This window comes from Leptodactylus fuscus, chromosome 5, assembly GCF_031893055.1.
Source record: "Leptodactylus fuscus isolate aLepFus1 chromosome 5, aLepFus1.hap2, whole genome shotgun sequence".
Classification (NCBI taxonomy): Eukaryota; Metazoa; Chordata; class Amphibia; order Anura; family Leptodactylidae; genus Leptodactylus; species Leptodactylus fuscus.
Window position 1 is genome coordinate 5,004,148 of NC_134269.1, and position 23,707 is coordinate 5,027,854.

General features: G+C 42.5%; 3 protein-coding genes across 3 annotated transcripts; all 3 read left to right on the top strand.

Moving 5' to 3' along the window:
* Nucleotides 1-5,474: 5,474 nt before the first annotated feature.
* Nucleotides 5,475-6,416, top strand: LOC142204323 (olfactory receptor 1M1-like). Its single transcript, XM_075275634.1, has one exon. The coding sequence runs from the start codon at nucleotides 5,475-5,477 to the stop codon at nucleotides 6,414-6,416; it is 942 nt and encodes a 313-aa protein (XP_075131735.1).
* A 7,181-nt stretch (nucleotides 6,417-13,597) lies between these two features.
* On the top strand, nucleotides 13,598-14,548 carry LOC142204324 (olfactory receptor 11L1-like). Its single transcript, XM_075275635.1, has one exon. It carries the CDS (start codon nucleotides 13,598-13,600, stop codon nucleotides 14,546-14,548), a length of 951 nt encoding a protein of 316 aa, XP_075131736.1.
* Nucleotides 14,549-20,606: 6,058 nt separating this feature from the next.
* On the top strand, nucleotides 20,607-23,247 carry LOC142204325 (olfactory receptor 5P52-like). Its single transcript, XM_075275636.1, has 2 exons — nucleotides 20,607-20,672; nucleotides 22,294-23,247. The coding sequence occupies exons 1-2, from the start codon at nucleotides 20,607-20,609 to the stop codon at nucleotides 23,245-23,247; spliced, it is 1,020 nt and encodes a 339-aa protein (XP_075131737.1).
* Nucleotides 23,248-23,707: the final 460 nt, after the last annotated feature.

Sequence of the window (23,707 nt, forward strand, 5' to 3'; positions counted from 1 at the left end):
TTGTAACATCTCATGTATACAGCTCCTATGCAGAACCATGTGTCTCTCATGGTTACAGACTGCAATAAAGTCTTTATAATCTGATTCTGCCCTCATACTGCCATCTACTTGTCTGCCATCTCAGTCATACACATCTCTAAGTCCTTTCCAATTGGCTGGGAGTCTCAGTAACAGCTGGACATGGCACTGCTACTCTCATAGAAGTAAATAGGAGCCATTGAAGAAGATATCACTGTGGGATACATTGCGGGTGATGTATGAAGACCAACCTGATGATGAGTTCTGTATATATGCTTAAATATATAGTTAATTAGAAGATATTGAATGAATTGTAGACAGTCCAACTAATGTACGGGTCAATACTAAGAAGTAAAGTGTCTTTGTGTAGGGGTTTCAGGTCAGACACCATGACTATCTTTTCGGTTTGGTATACTACACTGCACAAAACTCTCTATATCAAACAAAGAAAGCACATAGCATCAAAAGGCACGGATGTCATAATGCATGTTTTACAACCATCTTTGCGCAAGAGTCAGGGAACCAAGAACAGTTTGACATCAATCATGCTACAGTCACCCCAATAAATTGCTCACGTGCACAGGGCAAAGATGCACGTTTCCAGTTGAAACATTGTGCTGTTGAGAAGGTCCAGACACTGAACTCATTACCCAAAGGGGATGAGGTGTCATCCTTGGTGTCTACATGATGGCGGTCTTGCCACAAACCACATTGTACCCCTTGCCTCGGGTGAGAAATTATGACTGTGCATAGTTATTTGTTTTCAAGATGGCGGGGGGGCTGGGACTTCCCTTCTAATGATATTACTCAGGGAGGAAACTGGGAGAGTTATCTGGCCTCATCTGGGGAAGAAGGTCTCTTTGTCCTAGCCATCATGTAGGAGACACATGCTCTGTGGTCTCTCCAAAGCGTTCTACTTGAGGAAGCCATGTGAGGAGGTGGAGAACTCTTACTGACTACGTATGTACCCTGAAGCCTAGGAGACAAGCTTCAGAAATGTGTTTGGTATTTCCTTTCTATCTTTTATTCCCATTTTATTTTATGTATTGTATTGCACTTTAACTGTATTTGCTTATTATCTACTGATACGCAATTCTGTACATGTCAGTGGCCAGTGTCAACCCACTCGGGTTAATAAATATATAAAATGTATAAGGCTTGTTTCATATTATCCTATAAGACCCAGACACACTTGTGGGGTGCGAGTAGAAAGTAAGGAAGAAGGATGATCGAAAGGTGTTCCAAAGTGGCTTTGGTAAGGTGGTATCCTTCACACCTGGTCAAAGGTGTAAGGCTTTCTAAAGGGGGCTAGGTTAGGCTTCCTTCAAAAAATGTTCATGGAGTGGACCCCTTTATCAGATACCTCGAGCTGCAGTGAAACCTTTAATCTTCCCAACTTCCTGCCAAGCTTAAAAAAAGGTCCCATCCGTGGTTACATGTGTTTGTGTGACTGAGGGACTGTTGGGTCCCTGGGATATGGAACGCCAGCCTTCCAATTACTGGTTCCAGCGGAGGGTGCACCTCATTGATAGAAAAATGCATGACTCCTCTTAAATGAAGTGAATTATCCATAGCCTAATTTTTTACACAAAGTGTCTTCACAGTAGCTTTTCATGACTTATACGCCGCAAAGCCTCCTTGTAGGGTATCATAAATGTATGCCATTTTTTTGTATCTCTGAAATTATAGAATAAGCTTAGCTTGCTGTGCTACATTGTATCCATAACTCCTATTGGCCTCTATGGAACGTATGGAAACAGTGTAGAACATGTGGCTGTTACTCCAAATCCAAACTGAGATGAAATGAGAAGACGCCCTTAAGTGGAATTTTACAATTTATTCTGCACCCCTAACCAATTATTGGGGATACCTGTGTATTATTATTATTATTATTATTATTATTATTATTATTATTATTATTATTATTATTACTATTATTATTATTATTATTATTATTATTATTATCATTATTATTATTATTATCATTATTATCATTATTATTATTATTATTATTACTATTATTATTATTATTATTAACTTTTATTATATATATATATATATATATATATATATATATATATATATATATATATATATTTTTTTTTTTTTTATTTTTTTTTTTTTTTTTTCAGTTTACTAGACACCCCCTTTGGCTTGCGATGCCTCATTTGCTATTGATCAAGGGTAGAGATGAGCAAACTGATTCTAGCAAGCCAAGTTTGTAAGGGCAAGCCCAAAATTTTCTGGATTTACTATCTATGACCACATTTATACTTGAAAGAGTCGGAACATCCCATGTGACTGTAGAAAAGGTAGATAGACTGTAGCTTACCACTTGGACGGACTTTCCTGGAGGTGCAAGGGATGTGACTGCTGAGGCCCAATCACAGACCTTAGCAACCCCCATGGGGCCTGGGATATCACATAAGTGTCCTGAAGATGCCTGAAACTGACCAAACATGCCTGGGAATGCACAACAGATGTTGCAAGGGAGCCGGGGATAGATGAGGAAGATGAGTAGCAATTTATATTATTTTATTGCACCTCAGTCTGAAGTGAACGTAGCAGCGAATCTTGCAAATATTCACAAAACAAATCTTGGAACAGTAGAGCATGTCTAATGAAGGGTTAAAGGAGTTTTTCTGGGATCAGGATATTGATGGACTATCCTTAGAATATGAAGTTGGTGGGAATATATATATATATATATATATATATATATATATATATATATATATATATATATATATAGGGATATGGGGATAGGGTGTTATGAAAAACTACCAAGTACCAAACTAGATATCCCCAACAGGAACATTATGCAAATCACTTTCCAAATGAATGTGAAAGATACTGTATGTTGGGATAAGGGTGGGAGACTATACACTGTCTACCAATAAGTATTTGGACACATGTGGTCCGAGCGGCAATTACAGCCTCAATCCTCCATTCCATTCGGCTTGGAGAAGACAGGTAAGTTCTTTCACCGATTTTGGACAGCTGCTGCACCCCTTAGTTTGGCAATCCAACTCATCCCTGAGGTGCTCGATAGGGTTCAAGTCTGGGCTTTGGACAGGCCAGTCCAGTCCGTTAACCTGATTGTCACTGTACCAAGCCATGGTAGACCTCATTACATGACAGATGGTGTAACATTGGCCCGACCCATAGAACTGCCATAATGTAAGAAGCACACTGTTATCTAAAATAGTGCAATAGACATCGGAGTTGAGTTTACCATACACTGGGACCAAGGGTCCCAGTCCATTCCAGAAGAAACACCCCCAGACCATAACTCTACCTCCGCAGAACTTCACTGGGTGTCCAAATACTTATTGGTAGACCATGCGTAAGACTAGTGACTAGAGATGAGTGAGTAGTATTCAATCGAGTAGGTATTCGATCAAATACTACGGTATTCAAAATACTCGTACTCGATCGAGTACCACTTGCTATTCGAATGGAAAAGTTTGATGCAGAACTAGCATTGATTGGCCGAATGCTATACAGTCGGCCAATCAACTCTGGTTCTTCTCCTACCTTTAGAAGTCTTCTCCGTACAACTTCCCCGCGGCGTCTTCCGGCTCTGAATTCACTTTGCCAGGCATCGGGCCTGGGCAGAGCCGACTGCGCATGTCCGTTTGTAGTGCCTGGCAGAGTGAATTCAGAGCCGGAAGACGCCACGGGGACACTGTACAGAGAAGACTTCTCGGAGGATCCAGCCCGACCCTCACTCGTGGACTTGGTAAGTATAATTTGATCAAATGTTGCCTACCCCTGAAACAAGCATTTTCCCCCATAGACTATAATAGGGTTCAATGTTTGATTTGAGTAGTTGAATATTGAGGGGCTACTCGAAACGAATATCGAACCTCAAACATTTTACTGTTCGCTCATCTCTACTAGTGACCCCACTGACTGTCATGTGTATACTGTACAAAGTATAGTTCTGATGCCTTTAGCATAGTGATAGGGACCCTATGACTACGAAAATGTTCTTGGATCCACAGGGACCTTGTTATAGAGCAAGAGGAGAAAATTACTAAATTATATCTGTGTACATTAGAGATAAAACAGTCCCTCAAGCTACTTATTGCTTCAGGACAATTCCTGGTGGGCCCCCCTAAGATGTATAAATAGGGGGATACATTGTGCCGTGATTCACAGAATATTATATAAGACGGAGATGCTTCATAAATAATACAAAAAAATATTCAAAAATATTCACAAAAGAATTGATTTGTAATCCGGTCATATCACGTCACATTGAGGTCTGGTCTTATTTTTTTTTATTATTTCTCCCTGAATTTATAAGGCCGTGGTGGATCAGGAAACGACCACAGAAAAGTCATGTTTTTGGTCTTCAATGGACGTGTCATCTTATTCTGCTACGATTTGTACATTTACAAGGACTGTTCAATGTTTTTATATTGTTGCTTATATAAATATTTATTTTCCAATGTTTTTTTCCACTAAAGTATAAGTGCCATGCAATTTCTTTTTAACTATTGTGTCAGGGTGCCGAAAGGGTTGAAGCTGTATCTCTGGTTTGATCTTACAGTTTACGTTTCATACGAAAATCTGATTCCCATTTGTGTTCTTAACTAGTGATACTTCTGTTTTTCCCCAAATTTATTTATTTATTTATTTATTTTTTGTAACAGCTACATCTGTATATACTGGCAGTACACAGTGTATACATGGCAAATTCTCACTAGCAAATCTTAGAGCACTACTAGGGACGACTTTAGAGCCTTTTTTCTACCAAATGTAAAGTAGGTTAAGAAAGTGTATTACAAAAATGTTCTTTAAACACAATACTATAGAAAAGTTAAAAAAAATACACTTTGTTTCACATCTGTGTAAAACAGTGGAAGGCAGGCTACGAAAACTCCCAACACTTAGACCTTAAAGGGTGGCGTAGGAAGGTTTTTGCAATGACGACTTGGATACAGTATGTCCTATTACGGAGGTTTCGCCTTACTTTTGTACAGGTTTGGCTCTGTGGGAGTTGGATGTGTTATTATTGTTTATGTGTGAATTATTTGGAGGGTTTTTTGCTCTTTCTGGACTCAGAACTTCGGCACATTAGCCACCTCGGCACCATCTATAGCTACTCCCTTGGCACTATGGGCATGAAGACAAGTTTAGTTTCCATCTCTACCTAAGACCCCTTACACATCGGCACTAAGCCTATACACCATTGCCCAGAGCCTATACAGCTCCTATATTTCAGAGCACTGGAGTCCATTCTCCTTCAGACTGTATGAGTATAGAGGAATTCTCCATTAGAAACCTTGATGTATCCTTCCTCTGTATATTCAGAGCCCAATAGATCATGGCAGAATGAAATCAGATGTATATACAGGTTGAGTAGAGGTCTTGTGTACTGAACCCACCTCTTTACAGTTTTCAGGGAGACATAATCATTTATCATTGTTTTCATGTTGTTTTAGATAATGCAGGAGATAAATCTGACCGCCATAACTGTGATCCATCTCCTGGGGTTTCAGGACACCCATAGCGTTACATTCACAATCTTCTTCCTGTTGTTGGTGGTTTATTGTGTGACAATAGGTGGGAACCTCCTGATCATTGTACTTGTGTCCTACAGCAGAAGCCTCCATACTCCAATGTACTTCTTCCTCACACAACTCTCGGTGTCAGACCTCATCCTGGCCACTGTTATTGTTCCCAATATTCTCCATACGATTGTGGATAAGGACAATATCCTATCTGTTCCAGGCTGCATCACTCAGTTCTACTTCTTTAGTGTCTCTGAGTCTGCAGATTGTCTTCTCCTGACTGTCATGTGTTACGATAGATATTTGGCAATTTGCCGCCCTCTGCACTATACACTTATTGTCAATCGCCGATTCTGCCTGACAATGGTCGTGGTGACTTGGATGACGAGCGCTTTCATGATGTTAATTCACACATTGACAATATCCAAGCTCAGTTTATGTGGCCCCAATAGAATTGTTCATTTCTTCTGTGATCTTGATCCCATCCTTCAGCTTTCATGCTCGGACATCTCAGTGGTTAAGATAGAGGTGATGATGCTGAGTGCGGTGTTGGTGGGAATCCCTTTCTTCATCATCCTTATTTCATATATTTGTATCATAGCCACCATATTACAGATCCCATCCACCATTGGCAGACACAAGGCTTTCTCCACCTGTAGTTCCCACCTGATTGTAGTGTCCATGTATTATGGGACTCTTCTTTGTGTTTACTTGGCTCCAAACAGACCTCAGTCTATGAACGTAACAAAATTCCTGTCCTTGATGTACACAGTGGTGACTCCATTGATGAATCCCATTATATATAGTCTTCGAAACAAAGATTTACAGAATGAGGCCAAAAAAGTCATTTGTGGATTCTATAGTAATATAAATTAACAGTGACTTAGACAGACCACACACCTGCTACGAGGTCTGTAGGCCAAGGGGGACCAAGAGCTTTACTGTCCCATGTTCTATCCAATACCCAGAATTTTCTATACAATAGAGATGTGGCTATAAATGCCATCTGCCCCTTTTTGTGCATGGAGAGGTAGGTAAGAGCACCCCCTATAACTCAAAGACCTGCAATAATGATCTTTCCTCTGTATTCGAGGGATGGTGGTGTCATATTGGTGACATATACTGGCTGAGAAGGAAAGACTTCAGCGATCCTTCATCACTTACTACAACTAGGAGAAGTGGTTGCTACTTAAAGCTCCTAAGCAAGTCAATGATGATGTTGAGTCACTGATAGGAGAACATGGAGCTCGAGAAGCTAGTTTTACTCCATACAGGGGGCAGATTCAATAAAATTATTTTTTCTTTTCTCCTGAAGAACCCCAACTACCCAATGAATCTCACCAAGTCTACTTTACTGCCTCTCCCTTCAAAAAGTTCATGGAACCCATTTGCCAATGGCAACATAGTAATAGTAATATTCCTTCGTAATCCATCCTGACAATTGTACAGATCACTGGATCTACATAGTAGCCATCCTGTATATTTAGCTAATACGTGTTGTCTAACGTGTTGGCTATTGATACTATAGGTGAATATGAGAAACGTTTTAATGTATTATAGAAGGAAACACCTTTCTCTACTTGTCATGTTCTCTACCAGAAAATAAGTATAAAGAGTAACACAAGTAATGGATAGTATCGGCGAACTGGTGAGGTCAACTGTGCATGAAGAAGACTGAAACTAGCGGGATGGAAGCTACAAGTCCTCATTGTATGGCAACAATGTTCTCTCATCTCTACTGCTGATATCTTTGTCCTCACTATTCTGAGAACCCGCCATAGAACATTATTAGTAAATGGGTTGAAACATAATAACATCTGTATAAATCTGGTATCACCGTAATTGTAATGACTCGCCGGACAACGTTTCCATGTTATATCTAATGTAGAGTGAATGTAACAGGAAAAAAAATTGCAAAAAACATTGATTTGTATACACTAAGTGTTACTGTGTATGGAGTACGAGGCTGTGTAACAGTGGGTTCACACCTGTGCCCGGTCTCCGCTTTAGGCAATCTGTCGGGTTTCCGTCTTCTGCCCGAGACACTGGACAGGAGACGAAAACCCAGCAGTCTGTTTACAAAATCATTTACTTGACCGGCCGTGAGCGTCTTGTGCCTCTCTGCGGCGCAACAGTTTTTTTTTTTTCCTGCATGTCCGACTTTGTGTCCGGTAATAAAAACTGGTTTCACCGTGGAGAAGCACAAGACGCTCACGGTCGGACACTTTGCAAACCCATTCAAGTGGGAATACACTTCTGTAATTCCTCCCTATCCTTTCCTTACACTTCTAATACTCTTTCCCTAAACTTTGAGCAAAATATTAGCTTTGAAGTCTTTTCTACCACTTTCCCTAATGCCTGCTGATGTTCCTCCCTGTACTAAGTAGAATGGAAAATGCCTGAACCTAAGATGGCGGAGGGTATTTATAGGGCTGGTACATCACAGGGCTGGCTGGCTGCTGATTGGCTGCAGGCATGGCATTGTGGGTGATCCCTCGTTCCCAGAGTACCTTGAAACAAGTCTTAACATGTGCAGCGGCCATTTTATAAAAAATGCATTTTGTTACCAATTCGGATTAGTATTGAATCTAATTTTTCCTGAAATTAGGAACAAATTCCACTTCATCAGCTTCAATTCGCCCCTCTCTAATCATCATCATTTCAAAACAAATAAGGGTCATCCTCATCTCCTGCCTGTGAAATATCAATCCACCCCCCCATGCTTCCAAAGTCTTCCTCCTCCCCCTCCAGTCTAAAAGTCCTAGATCCTCTACCATGATGACCCAGACCCAGTACTTTATACTCTTACAGTTCCTCTTTTCATACAGATTCCCAACATTCCCTCGGTGGGGACGGCACCCATGACCTCTGAGGGTAAGTTCACATGGTTATTTTTGGACCGGAACCTAAGGCGGAGGCTGCCACAGCTTCCGCTCCAAAATACGGGTACAGTGTTGGCCAAAAAAGTATTGGCACCCCTGCAATTCTGTCAGATAATACTCGTGTTCTTCCAGAAAATGATTACAATCACAAATTCTTTGGTATTATTATCTTCATTTAATTTGTCTTCAATGGAAAACCACAAAAAGAATTGTCAAAAAGCCAAATTGGATATAATTCCACAGCAAACATAACATGAGGGTGGACAAAAGTATTGGCACTGTTTGAAAAATCATGTGATGCTTCTCTAATTTGTGTAATTAACAGCACCTGTTACTTACCTGAGGCACCTAACAGGTGGTGGCAATAACTAAATCACACTTGCAGCCAGTTGAAATGGATTAAAGTTGACTCAACCTCTGTCCTGTGTCCTTGTGTGGACCATATTAAGCATGGAGAAAAGAAAGAAGACCAAAGAACTGTCTGAGGACTTGAGAAGCAAAATTGTGAGGAAGCATGAGCAATCTCAAGGCTACAAGTCCATCTCCAAAGACCTGAATGTTCCTGTGTCTCCTGTGTGCGCAGTGTCATCAAGAAGTGTAAAGCCCATGGCCCTGTGGCTAACCTCCCTAGATGTGGACGGAAAATAAACATTGACGAGAGATTTAAATGCAAGATTGTGCGGATGGTGGATAAAGAACCTCGACTAACATCCAAACAAGTCCAAGCTGCCCTGCAGTCTGAGGGTACAACAGTGTCACCCCGTACTATCCAGCGTCAGCGTCTGAATGAGAAGGGACTGTATGGTAGGAGACCCAGGAAGACCCCACTTCTTACCCAGAGACATAAGCCAGGCTGGAGTTTGCCAAAACTTACCTGAGAAAGTCAAAAACCGTTCTGGAAGAATGTTCTCTGGTCAGATGAGACAAAAGTAGGAAAAGGCCTCAACATAGAGTTTACAGGAAAAAAAGAGGCCTTCAAAGAGAAGAAGACGCCCCCTACAGTCAGACATGGCGGAGGTCCCTGATGGTTTGGGGTTGCTTTGCTGCCTCTGGCACTGGACTGCTTGACCGTGTGCATGGCATTATGAAGTCTGAAGACGACCAACACATTGTGCAGCATCATGTAGGGCCCAGTGTGAGAAAGCTGGGTCTCCCTCAGAGGTCAGGGCTCTTCCAGCAGGACAAGGACCCAAAACACACTTCAGGTCAGCACTAGAAAATGGTGGTGAGAGAAAGCCCTGGAGACTTGTAAAGTGGCAGCAATGAGTCCAGCCCTGAATCCCATAGAACACCTGTGGGGGAGGGGGAGAGATCTCTTGGTGGCAGTTTGGAGAAGGCCCCCTTCACATCTCATGGGGGAACCTGGAGCAGTTTGCCAAAGAAGAAGGGTCTAAGATTCCAGCAGAGCCTTGTAAGAAACTCATTGCTGGTTACCGGAAGCGGTTGTGCGCAGTTATTGTGTCTAAAGGTTGTGCTACCAAGTATTAGGCTGAGGGCGCCAATACTTCTGTCCACACCAGTTTTGGAGTTTTGTGTAAAATGATCAATGATTTGACTTTTTTTTCATTCTCTTTTGTGTTTTTTCATTGCAAGCAAAATAAATGAAGATATTACCAAAGAGTTTGTGCTTGTGATCATTATCTGGGGGACACTGAGGATTATCTGACAGAACTGCAGGGGGGCTAATACTTTTGGCCAACACTGTATAATAAATGGTTAAGTTCACTACCATCTTAGTTGTTTATTCTGTGAACCCCTCTGAGAGCCCCATAATATCAGGACGCTGCCGGTGACTACTGGGACCAGCAGTCTCTTTTGCAATTCCTTGTGGGGCCCTTAGTAATGTCATGCACCAGTGTATAAATGTGGGCACCGGTAATTCATTGTCACGTACAGGGGAATCGCTGTCGCTTTGATCTATGAGATATATTTTCTGTTTTTACATAAAGGATTGATGTTTTGATGGGAAAGAGATCCAATAAATGCAAATATCAGGGAACGTGAGTGAAGGGAACACTGTAATGATGAAGTCAGAGGTGAGGATTGGTGCTCATAGTGCATATATGAAGAGATTATCATTGTTACTACATTCACAGTGAGACGATCAAATATGCAAATATGTGAACGTGTTACAGATTTCTTACGAGTTCTCGCTTTGTTCCAGTCATACCAGAACAGGAAAGGATCTTCTCCAAACTGTTCCCACATAATGGGAAGCAACAATATCCAAGATGTCTTGGGCTGATGAAGCATTAAGATTGCTTTTTATTGGGAATAAAGGGGAGGACAAACTCCTGAAGAATAACTCCATCGCATTACTATTATTAACCATTATTTCTGTGATCTTTCTCCCTTGACCCAACTCACTTTCATAACTTCTACATATATTTGCATTATCTCTTCTATCCTTGGGATTCAGTCACATACCCGGAGGCAGAAAGCCTTCTCCACCTCTAGTTCCCACCTGACTGTGGTTTCAATATTCTATGGGACACTCTCCATCACGTATTTACTTCCCACCAAAGTGCAAACCTTGAAATTCAGTAAAGTCTTCTCCATACTGTACACTGTGGCCACCCCATTGTTAAACCCCATTATATACAGTCTGAGGAATAAAGACATCAAGCAGGCATTTACTAAATTGACTCACAAGTGATCTTTCTGTACAGAGAACTTGTTCATGGTGCAAAATAGAAGAGTCTTTAGGGACAACACACTTGAGAAGTAAGTCTAGAACCTTCCTGTTAGATACAACAGTATCATTGCCGATTCTGAGGCTCCTTGCTATTAGACACTGCCGACTCACCAGTAAGTGTACTATATATTGTGTGATGAAGTATATTTGTGGCTACAAGGCTGGTTGTGAAATCATCTAATGTTTCTGCACACCTGTCTCTGATTTTATACTTACTGAAAGTTGTTGTAGTTGTAGTTGGTCTAGTGATGGACTAAGAACATTATGAGAGTGATTTTGTAAGTATTTGGTTAACCTTCAAGTTTGGTTTCAGAAAGTTATACAGAAAGATAATTTGTGAAACTATTTAGTAAATGCTTCCTGGACATGTTATTATTAGAGATGAGCGAACAGTAAAATGTTCGAGGTTCAATATTCGTTTCGAGTAGCCCCTCAATATTCGACTACTCGAATCGAATATTGAACCCTATTATAGTCTATGGGGGGAAAATACTCGTTTCAGGGGTAGGCAACGTTAGATCAAATTACACTTACCAAGTCCACAAGTGAGGGTCGGGCTGGATCCTCCGAGAAGTCTTCTCCGTGCAGCTTCCCCGCGGCATCTTCCGGCTCTGAATTCACTCTGCCAGGCATCGGGCCTGGGCAGAGCCGACTGTGCATGCCCGCACTACAAGGGGACATGCGCAGTTGGCTCTGCCCAGGCCCGATGCCTGGCAGAGTGAATGAAGAGTCGGAAGACGCCGCGGGGAAGCTGCACGGAGAAGACTTCTAAAGATAGGAGAAGAACCAGCGTTGATTTGCCGACTGTATAGCATTCGGCCAATCAATGCTGGTTCTGCATCGAACTTTTACATTCGAATATCGAGTAGTACTCGATCAAGTACGAGTATTTCGAATACCGTAGTATTCGATTGAATACCTACTCGATCGAGTACTACTCGCTCATCTCTACTTATTATTATATTCTAGTTATCATCAGAGCTAGGGTTGAGCGATCGGGTTCGGAAAAGATCGGATCCCGATCGGCGATTGAGCACATTTTATGATCGGGATTGGCTGGAAAATGATCGGAGATTTTAAAATCGATCCTGAAATCTCAAGATTGGCTCAACCCCAGTCAGACCCCAAAATATGATAATGGTAAGTCCAGAGAATCTGCTGACCTCCCCACCCCAAAAAAAAAAAAAAAAAAAAACAAAAAAAACACTGATACGTTCCTAGGTTCTTCTGTGGTGGTCTTCTATCCTTTGTGACCTTGGTGTCTTCTGGCCTTCTCACTACCATCAGGTCATCACTGAGGCCTGATTGGGCCTTAGCAGTCACGTGGTGGGGAACATCAACATTGTGATATCACACCGCCATATCAACAATGCCCCCAAGTGACGCAGACTCCAGCGGTGACCTGGGTCTACTGGGGGACACATATGAAGGACACATCCAAATTTTAAGTGTAAAGGTGTGATTTCTACAGTCATATAGCTATCTTGTACTTACTAATTACTTATCTACTAAATGTCTCAGCCATGAGGAGTATCACAAACCATTGAACATGAAAAGGCCACAGTGTTTCTGTAAATTTCTATTTCTTGTAATAGAAATAAATAGGAGCTACATGAAACCCCCATAGCACAACATGCCGTACTGTTTTATAATCCCTCTATGGGACTTACCATCTACTCAATTAAACTAAAGTGGCGCCAATCATCAATGTCTGCTGCTACATGGGCACAATATTCCAGCACATAGAATTAAAGGGATTCTACCATTAAAATCTAATTTTTTCTCACTAACACATGTATTGTACACAGGTATTGTAAGCGGCCATTTTCTTGTGGCCTGTGGGTATGCGCAGTCGGCTTTGCCCTAGGCCTGAGGCCTAGAAGTTTGATGTCAACCCCAGGAAGAAGACGCGTGAAGACCCCATTCCTGAAGAAGATGGAAGTGGCACTGGAGAGTTCTCTTGCAGCATTGGGGACACTCCCAATGCTGTGTGAGTGCTGGAGCCAGCCCCCAAGTGCTGTGAGAGAACTCATTTGCATACGGGCAAAAACTGGGATTTCTATGGAACGGCATCGCGGGGAAGACATCTAAAAGTAGGAGACGAATAGTCTTGCTTAAGACTATTCCTACGTGTTAGCGAGAAAAAAAAAAAGATTCTAATGGTAGAATCCCTTTAAGAAAGACGTAATTCAAGGTGAGAGTCAGGCAGCATGCTACAGATCGGACCCCAGGGTAGAAACAATTAGAGGCAAGTACCGGGCAGGAGCCTGACTCCAATGCAAAACCTGTAACATTTGCCCCTACAATCATAACATGTGTGATTTATACGCTCTGTCTTCTTATGTGACCGAGGGACCTTTGTAACAAGCACATACTGCTCTGTGCACGAGTCATGATTATTCTGCTTCACGGAATTCTAAAGAAACATAAGATATAACAACTTATCATTTATTGTTTTAGATTTCATGTTGTTTCAGATAATGCAGGAGATAAATCTGACCGCCATAACTGTGATCCATCTCCTGGGGTTTCAGGACACCCATAGCGTTACGTTCATAATCTTCTTCCTGTTGTTGGTGGTTTATTGTGTGACAATAGGTGGGAACCTCCTGATCATTGTACTTGTGTCCTACAGCAGAAGCCTCCATACTCCAATGTACTTCTTCCTCACACAACTCTCGGTGTCAGACCTCATCCTGGCCACTGTTATCATTCCCAATATTCTTCATACGGTTGTGGATAAGGACAATATCATATCTTTTGCAGACTGCATCACTCAGTTCTACTTCTTTGATGTCTCAGAGACTGCAGATTGTCTTCTCCTAACTGTCATGTGTTACGATAGATATTTGGCCATTTGCCGCCCTCTGCACTATCCACAAATTGTCAATCACCCATTCTGCCTGACAATGGTCGTGGTGACTTGGATGATGAGCGCTTCCGTGGTGTTAATTCACACTCTGACAATAATAACCAAGCTCAACTTTTGTGGCCCCAATAGAATTGATCATTTCTTCTGTGATCTTGATCCCATCCTTCAGCTTTCATGCTCCGACATCTTAGTGGTTGAGATAGAGGTGACAATGCTGAGCGCGGTGTTGGTGGGAATCCCTTTCTTCATCATCCTTATTTCATATATTTGTATTATAGCCACCATATTACAGATCCCATCCACCATTGGCAGACACAAGGCTTTCTCCACCTGTAGTTCCCACCTGATTGTAGTGTCCATGTATTATGGGACTCTTCTTTGTGTTTACTTGGTTCCAAACAGACCTCAGTCTATGAACGTGACCAAATTCCTGTCCTTGCTGTACACGGTGGTGACTCCATTGATGAATCCCATTATATATAGTCTTCGAAACAAAGATTTACAGAATGAGGCCAAAAAAGTTATTTGTGGATTCTATCGCAAAACAAACTACCCATGACTTATAGGACATTATAGTCAACATATCCAAAAACTCTAGAAGAAATCCTGTGGTCCTAGATAGAGATGAGTGAAGTTTTGAAAAATTTGAAAAATGGTTAACGGAACATTCGACATTTTGTTGGCATCTCATTGTTAAACCCAATTATATATAGTCTAAGAAATAAAGCTATCAAGCAGGCATTTACTTATTATTTCACACAATATCTCTCTGTACATGGGGCTAGTTCATGAAAAAACAAACAGAATGTCTTCAAAGGGAAATTTATTATAGAACCACATCTAGCACCTTCCTGATAGATCATGAGTAGGGTTGAGCCGATCTTGAGATTTCAGGATCATTTTTAAAATCCGATTTCCGATCATTTCCATCTGAACCCGATCCCAATCCAATTTCCGATCCTAACGCAAGTCAATGGGATTTTTTAATGATCGAAGATCAGATTTTAAAAACGATCCTATTCACTACACAGCATGGAGCCCAAAAATTGAACGCTTCAATTTTTGGACTCCACGCTGTGTAGTGATTGAAAAAAAATCCCCCAGCTACTTAGTCCCTCCCACTTACCTGCAAAGAATCACTGCGGCTCCCCGTTCTTCTCGCTATTCTTCTTTCTCCTTCACATGTCTTCAGAGCGTCGTGTGCACCCCCGCCTCCCAGGCTAGTGTTAGAGATGCTGGGAGTAGGCGGTGCTTGTTGTGGCTTAGGAGAGTGCGGGTGGCGACATGTGAGTGCATCACTCACGTATTCCCTCCCAGTACCTGCCCACACTCTCCGAAGCCACAAGCCCTGCTTTCACTGAAGGCATGTGAAGGGGAAAGCAGAGGAGCGAGAAGAACAGGGAGCGACAGCGGCAGCAGATCTGTGCAGGTAAGTTGAGCTATCAGTTTTGGAATTCCGTTCCCGATCACAGTATTGCCTGATGACCACAAGTGACCCGTCCCATTGTTCCTGTGATAAATAAACCAGGGCCACATGATTTAAATCGTGTATTCCTGAGTTGCACTATAATGTAAGGTAACTTTGAGTTTATTACAATTTCTGTGTTTTTGTTTGCCCATCCACATTTTGCAGTTGTTCTCAATGGGATGCTTTCTGGCCATGGACCCAAAACTTCAATGCTTTGTTCACCAAGCAACCTAGTTACTTTTTCCTTAAAATGATGATCCATCATGCTGGGAAAGCATTGTTCATCTCAAAATTGCTCCTGGAACATTGGGAGAAGTTGCTTTTGGAGAACATTGAGATACCATTCTTTATTCATGGCAGTGTTCATAGGCAAAATTTTAAGTTAATCAACTGCCTTAAATTAAAAGTAACCCCACCCATGAATGCTCAGGTTGGTTTACTGTAGACCTAGCATAGAACTCATGGTAACATATCCAGACCATCATTCTTCTAGATTTCACAAAGGGAGTTTTATCAGAATAATACGTTTACTACAGTCCTCTGCAGTCCAATCTCTGTACTTGCTGTATAATAAATAGTGTGTGACACTGTCAGGGCTCCTAGAACTATAGATATCTATAATACATAGTGTATGACACTGTCAGGGCTCCTAGGACTATAGATATCTATAATACATAGTGTATGACACTGTCAGGGCTCCTAGGACTATATATATATCTATAATACAAAGTGTATGACACTGTCAGGACTCCTAGGACTATATATATCTATAATACATAGTGTATGACACTGTCAGGACTCCTAGGACTATATATATCTATAATACATAGTGTATGACACTGTCAGGACTCCTAGGACTATATATATCTATAATACATAGTGTATGACACTGTCAGGACTCCTAGGACTATAAGATAAGATAAGATAATCCTTTAATAGTCCCACATTGGGGAAATTTCAGTGTGTTAGAGCAGCATAGTAATACAGGTACAGGATAATACAGAGTAATATATTACAGACGTAGACACAGATAAGCTGAGAAGAGAAGATATACTAGGAGGCCATAGCAGGTAAGGAAAAACAGAAGAGAAAGAGGAAGACCTCATGGTCATCGTCATAATCATTAGTTCTCTGTGCGGAGTGATCTTCGCTTGGTCTGATGTAGATTATACAGCCTGGTCGCGGTTGGAAGGAAGGACCTGCGATAGCTCCTTCTCACACTTGGGGTGAAGCAGACGGTTGCTTACAGTGCTGCCAAGTCCCATCAGGGTCCCATACATGGGGTGGGATTTGTTCTCCCACATGGAGGTCACCATGGACAGTATCCTTCTGTCACCCACCACCTGTACTGGGTCCAAGGGGCTCCCCAGGACAGAGTTGGCCCTCCTGATCAGCCTGTCAAGTCTATTTCTGTCCCTGGTTGATATACTGCTTCCCCAGCAGGCCACACCGAAAAAGATGGCTGAGGCAACCACAGAGTTGAAGAAGGCCCTAAGAAGTGGCCCCTGGACTCCGAAGGCCCTCAGCCTCCTGAGCAGGTAGAGTCTGCTGTGGCCCTTTCTGTGCAGCGCCTCCAGGTGATCAGCCAGTCTAGTTTATTGTTGAGGAGCACACCCAGATACTTATAGGTCCTGACTATCTCAATACATGTTCCTTGGATCTCCACCGGGGTCGGAGCACCTCTCCGTTTACTAAAGTTCACCACCATCTCCTTGGTAAAAGGAAAATGTTTGTTTTGGTACCGTGTTAGCCAGTGGTTATAAAATATAAAAAACAAAAAAAACTTCGCAAGTCTTCAGTAGGTGATACCTTTTTTAATGGCTAACTCATAATGATGACAGAATATGACGTTTCGAAGCTTTCCTCTGAGCTTCTTCTTCAGATATAACTAAAAAACACTCTGTAGAGGCTGCATATTTATAACTGGACACAGGGCTAGAATTACAGGAGGGAGGGGGGAAGAGGCTTATTACTATATACTTATAACAACAAACAATCAATTGCCAGATCCCCCAGTTCTTATCTTAATGGCTGTCTTAATGATGTGTATAAAAAGACATAAACCCACGTGAGATGTTCATCCCATTGTCCAACGTCTGGAATAGGGTCATGGCCTTGTACTCATAAATCAGTCGCTGTTTCCTTGATTTAAAGTTCCCTTTTAAGATCAAGATTTTCAATGGTGCTTTACATTATTATATTAATCCCATGGTGCTCTGTACATTATTATATTAATCCTTTGGTGCTGTACATTATTATATTATTCCCATGGTGCTGTACATTATTATATTAATCCCATGGTGCTCTGTACATTATTATATTAATCTCATGGTGCTGTACATTATTATATTAATCCCATGGTGCTTTACATTTGGGGGTTACATACAGTACACAGAATATACAGGTAGATATAATACTAACAATGACCGACTGGCACAGTGGGGTAGAGGGCCCTGCCCGCGAGGGCTTACAATCTATGAGGGAAGGGGGTAGAGACAGAAGGAGAGGGGGGGAGACTGTACAGGTGGGGGTGCGGTGATAGTGTTATTGGAGGTTGTAGGCCTTCTTGAATAGGGGAGTCTTCAGGGCCTTCTTGAAGCCTGTGATTGTGGGGGTCAGTCTTATGTGTCGTGGTAAGGAGTTCCAGAGTATGGGGGATGCACGAGAGAAATCTTGGAGACGGTTGTGTGAGGAGTGGATGAGAGCAGAGCGGAGTAGGAGGTCATTGGAGGATCTGAGGTTACGTGTGGACGGGTAGCGGGAGATTAGTTCAGAGATATATGGAGTGGACAGGTTGTGGATGGCTTTGTATGTTAGCGTTAGTAGCTTGAACTCAATTCTCTGGGCTATAGGTAGCCAGTGGAGGGACTGGCAGAGGGGAGCAGCCGATGAGGATCGGGGGGTGAGGTGGATTAAACAAGCAGCACAGTTTAAGGTGGACGGGACGGGGGCGAGGGTGTTAGCTGGGAGTCCATGGAGAAGGGTGTTGCAGTAGTCTAAGCGGGAGATTATGAGGGCCTGGACGAGCATCTTAGTAGTTTTGTGGGTGAGGAAGGAGCAGATTTGGTGGATGTTTTTGAGTTGGAGGCTGCAGGAAGTGTTGAGGGCTTGAATATGTGACTTGAAGGATAGGTCAGAGTCCAGGGTAACCCCAAGACATCCGGCCTGTGGGACAGGGGTAAGTGGGGTTCCATTAACTTTGATAGATGGGTCAGGTGGAGGGGTCATACGGGGTGGGGTGAAGATGATGAACTCTGTTTTCTCCATGTTGAGTTTGAGAAAGCGGGAGGAGAGAGGCTACAGCTGCTAAACAATCTGGAACTCTGGCCAGCAGGGAGGTAATGTCTGGTCCAGAGATGTAGATTTGGGTGTCATCGGCATAGCAGTGGTACTGAAAGCCATGAGATTCTATGAGATGGCCCAGGCCAAGGGTGTAGATGGAGAACAGGAGGGGTCCTAGGACGGAGCCTTGGGGGACACCTACAGAGAGCGGGCGAGGTGAGGAGATGATGTGCGAGTGGGAGACGCTGAATGTGTGGTCGTTGAGGTATGAGGAGATCCAGGAAAGGGCCAGGTCTGAGATACCAAGGGATGAGAGAATTTCTAACAGGAGGGAGTGGTCAACTGTGTCAAAGGCAGAGGAGAGGTCGAGGAGGAGGAGGACAGAGTAATGGTGCTTGGCTTTGGCGGTTAACAGGTCATTGGTGACTTTTGTTAGGGCAGTTTCAGTGGAGTGCTGGGGTCTGAAGCCTGACTGAAGTCTGTCAAAGAGCAGGTTGGACGAGAGATAGGAGGAGAGTTTGGAGTGGACGTGTTGCTCAAGAAGTTTTGAGGCGAACGGAAGCAGTGAGATGGGACGATAGTTGGCAGGAGAGGACGGGTCGAGGCATGGTTTCTTAAGTATAGGAGTGACAGTGGCGTGTTTGAAGGCTGAGGGGAAGGATCCATTGGCTAGAGATAGATTGAAGAGATGAGTTAGGGCCGGAGTAATGACTTCAGTGAGCTTGGGGATGAGATGTGACTGGATCGGGTCGAGCACGCAGGAGGTGAGGTGGGATTTGGAGATTAGGGAGGAGAGTTTTTCATCAGTGATGGTGGAGAAACAGGTCAGGGATGAGGAGCATCAAGTAGTTGGGTAGAGGGGTTGTCAGGGGAGTAGGGTGAGACTGTCAGCTGAGATAAGTGATGTTGGAGGGGGGGCAGGAGGACGGAGGAGGGAGTTGAAGGTGGAGAATAGCTGTTTGGGGTTGCGAAGTAGTTACGAAGTGAATGAGATTCTGGCTAATCCCATCTCCCCTCAACACATTGCAGTATGGCAATTATATCTTCTGAAATCCAGAAGGTTTCCCTGTAGGTATAATAAGGGAAGAAACTCGGCAGAGAAAAACTTTGCGAAAATGCATTGAAAAACATTGCGGAAAAATATGCGTTGTAGTTCCGCTGTGGGTTTTTTTCCGCAGCCTCTTTGAGCTGTATTTTGTTATGTAGGGCTGCAGCCTAACTCAGTATTTCACAATATTGAGTTGGACATGAGGACTACACAGTTGTGGTCTATTATATGATTGTGGGTGGTAACTACAGGAACGACTTTCTTCATCAACCATCTCCAATTAGTTTTAACTAGTCACGTTATAATGGATCACTATCTCAGGCCTCGTTCACATATAAGTTGGTGATCTGTTCAGGGGAGTCCTCATGGGGACCCTCCCCAAATGGACTACTAAACGCACTGGCAAGCAGTGTGCAGTGAAAGCAAATGGACCCCACAGACTATAATTGGCTCCATACGCTTACCGCGAGGTCTTCACAGGGAACATGGAGGGGGCGGAGCGAAGGGGAGGGCGGAGCGAAGGGGAGGGCGGAGCGAAGGGGGCATGGCAGAGCAGTGTTAGCAGGCAGAGGACCTGCTCTCTGCCAGGGTATTTTCCTATCTGCATGTTCCCTGCGGAGATCTCGCGACAAGCACACGGACCCCAGTATAGTCTATGTGGTCCATTTGCTTTCACTACACACCACTTGCAAATGCATTCGGTATTGCGTTCTGGGGGTCCCCATGCTGACTCGCCCGAACTAATTACTGAACGCAGTTGTGAACCAAGGGTTACAAAGTCAGTGAAAACTGAACCAGTTAAATAGGATTTGTCAGAAAATGAAGAAAATCAGCACCAAGCTCCAGATTAACACCAATAATATCGGGGTATTTTTTGCATTTTTGGTGAGCAGCTATAGTAAATGGTTAAGTTCACTACCGTCTTGGTTGTTTTTTCTGCAAACCCTTCTGAGAGCCCCATAATATCAGGGCGCTGGCGGAGACTACTGGGACCAGTTTAGTCTCTCTTCAGTTTTGCAGTCCCTTGTGGGACCCTTAGTAGTGTAACGTACCAGTGTATAAATGTGGGCTCCAGTAATTCACTGTCATGTGCAGGGAAGGCGCTGTGGCTTCAGTCCATGAGAAATATTTTCTGTTTTTACATGAAGGAGAAGAGCGACCGGGCCCAGATACAGTAACAGCCATCAGGAAGCCTCAGTGAGCGGAGGACACTAAGAATGACCTCAGAGGTGAGGGTTGTTTTATCATTTTTGCTCCAGAAGTTTGGGGTACAGACTACAAATATCAAGGCTATTAAAGGCTTCATTATTGCAAATGACCTGACTATGCAAATATAAAGTGCGAATAATTCACGGAAATATGTAAAGCATATAACATAACATTTCTTCCCTCTCCCCTGTACTGCAGACCCTGACACATATTAAATATCATTTTTTTCATTCAGAATGCAATGTGATTTTTATCAAATTTCTTAGATTTTATTCATTCATCACAAATTCATGTTTGCATATATCGCTATTTTGTATCATTTATTACACTGCATATACGCTGCACTTTTGTATCACCTATCAACTCACTGTTGAATGTATTTTGGCATAAATTGTCATGTATTATGCGTTTCATAGGAAAGTCTGCAATTCTCACATGTTCCGGGACTTTGCTGTTACATATTCCTTGTCACTTTGCATTGGACAATGTGTGTGCATCAGACTCTGATACACACGGTCAGGTCTCTGCTACAAATGATGCTGTAAAGGGGATATTCTGGGCATGCTCCATATGATGATATAAGCACAGTATTCACTGCCATTCCAGGCCACTATTAAGTATGAGAGATAATATTTATTGAAATGAATACACAATGTAATATATACAGTTTGTGAAGATATTAGGAGAACCTGCAATGAGTTACACAGAGATGACTCAACTATCAGAATACATATATATATATATATATATATATATATATATATATATCGTGATAAAGTGACAGTCAGGGTGCTGGAGTCCCATATATATCTCCGCCAGGTTTATCTCTGTATGGTCCAGGGCAGATCTTGAATAGGCCTCAACCCCAGGTGTGGGTCATAGTCCCATGAATGGGTCATAAAAGGCTGCAGAGCCTGCACTCCAGGGCAGATCCTGGATGCGAGAGGAGGTGCCTGGGTCTGTCCTGAAATACTGAGAGCCTGGTGAGACCTAAGTGTGATATTTGTTTCTTCGTGTGGCTGGTAGTAAGTCACATGTATAGCTAGACTCATCTTTTTTAGTTAGTTCTCGGACGAGCAGAATTTGGTTCAACATTTTTGTACCTGAAGTGAAGGTTTATTTTATTTTGCTATTTTTCAAATAAACCTGTTTGCACCAGACATTGTGCCCCTGTCTCTGACTAGCTGGGTCCGCACCATTGCTGCTACCAGGCTACCATCCCCACTATATATGAATATATATATTGAATATTTTTATGCAGAACACTTCATTTGTCTTTATTTTTTTTTCCTATAAGGACTATTTTGAGGTTGAACTTAAAAACAATACGAGCACAATTACTTCAGTCATTATCTTGGGATTTTCTGATATTGGACGCTTCAGATCGATATTTTTCACTCTGCTCTTACTGGTCTATTGTGTGACAATATGCGGGAACTTCACAATCATCACCCTGGTGTCCACCAGCAAGAACCTCCACACTCCTATGTACTACTTTCTCACCCATCTCTCCATCTCTGACATCATGTTGATCACAGACATTGTCCCGAACGCCCTTTATTGCTTACTGGTTGAGGTGGGAGTCATGTGTTTTCGATGCTGTGTTGCGCAATATCACTTTTTGGCTGTGGCTTTATGTTTGGAATGTCTTCTTCTCGCCATCATGTCTTTTGACCGATATTTGGCCATATGTAGTCCTCTGCATTACACTTCTATTATGAAAATGTCATTTTGCCAGAATATGGCTTTTTTTTCTTGGATTTTAAGTTTCCTAATAATTTGGGTGGAAACAGTAACCATTCACATGCTGGACTTTTGTGGACCCAACATCATCCACCATTATTTTTGTGATTTTTCTCCAATAATCCAACTTTCTTGCTCGGACACTTCAATAGTCGAACTTGAAATTACGCTGTTTTGTATCCCTGTAATAATTCTACCCTTCATTTTCATAACTTCTACATATATTTGTATAATCTCTTCTATCCTTCGGATTCAGTCACATACCCGGAGGCAGAAAGCTTTCTCCACCTGCAGCTCCCACCTGACTGTGGTATCAATATTTTACGGGACTCTCTCCTGCACGTATTTACTTCCTACCAAAGGACAAACCTTGAAATTAAGTAAAGTCCTCTCTTTACTGTACACTGTGGGCACCCCATTGTTAAACCCCATTATATACAGTCTGAGGAACAAAGACATCAAGCAGGCGTTTACTAAATTGATTCACAAATCATCTTTCCGTATATAGGACTTGTTTGTGAAGAAGCAAACAGGACAGTCTTCAGGAGCCAACACGTTTCAAAATCACAACCTCATTGTTAGGTGTTAAGCCATCGCCGGACCACGGTGCTCATCTGGTAACTGTTACAAATATTGTTTGATGAACCAAGATATTAGGATTTGTGGAAACCAGGCTGGATGTGAAATAATCTTCCAAAAATATCCAAATTGCAGAAGGCATGTCCATTGATGATCCTCTGCTCCTGGGCCTCCTGCTGTTTTAGCATAGCTGAGTATTTGCTGCAGTGTGCCAGTCAAGCCAGTGCTCTGAGTTCCTCTGGTTACTAAAGAGTTAATATTTGTTGCTCTTTGGATTGACATCCTTCCTTGACAATCAAGTCTGGGGTGGATTACTGATACGCTTAATATAGTTTACCAACCCTCTCTTGGAATCTTGATATTAGTCTCTTAGAGCATGCTAGTATTAT

Excerpts from the sequence above, each read along its gene's own strand:
- LOC142204325 (XM_075275636.1), top strand. The coding sequence starts at position 20,607 with ATGAAGAAAATCAGCACCAAGCTCCAGATTAACACCAATAATATCGGG. Across the intron at positions 20,673-22,293 it reads GGGTATTTTTTGCATTTTTG|GACTATTTTGAGGTTGAACT; the intron begins GTGAGCAGCTAT and ends TTTTCCTATAAG.
- LOC142204324 (XM_075275635.1), top strand. The coding sequence starts at position 13,598 with ATGCAGGAGATAAATCTGACCGCCATAACTGTGATCCATCTCCTGGGG.
- LOC142204323 (XM_075275634.1), top strand. The coding sequence starts at position 5,475 with ATGCAGGAGATAAATCTGACCGCCATAACTGTGATCCATCTCCTGGGG.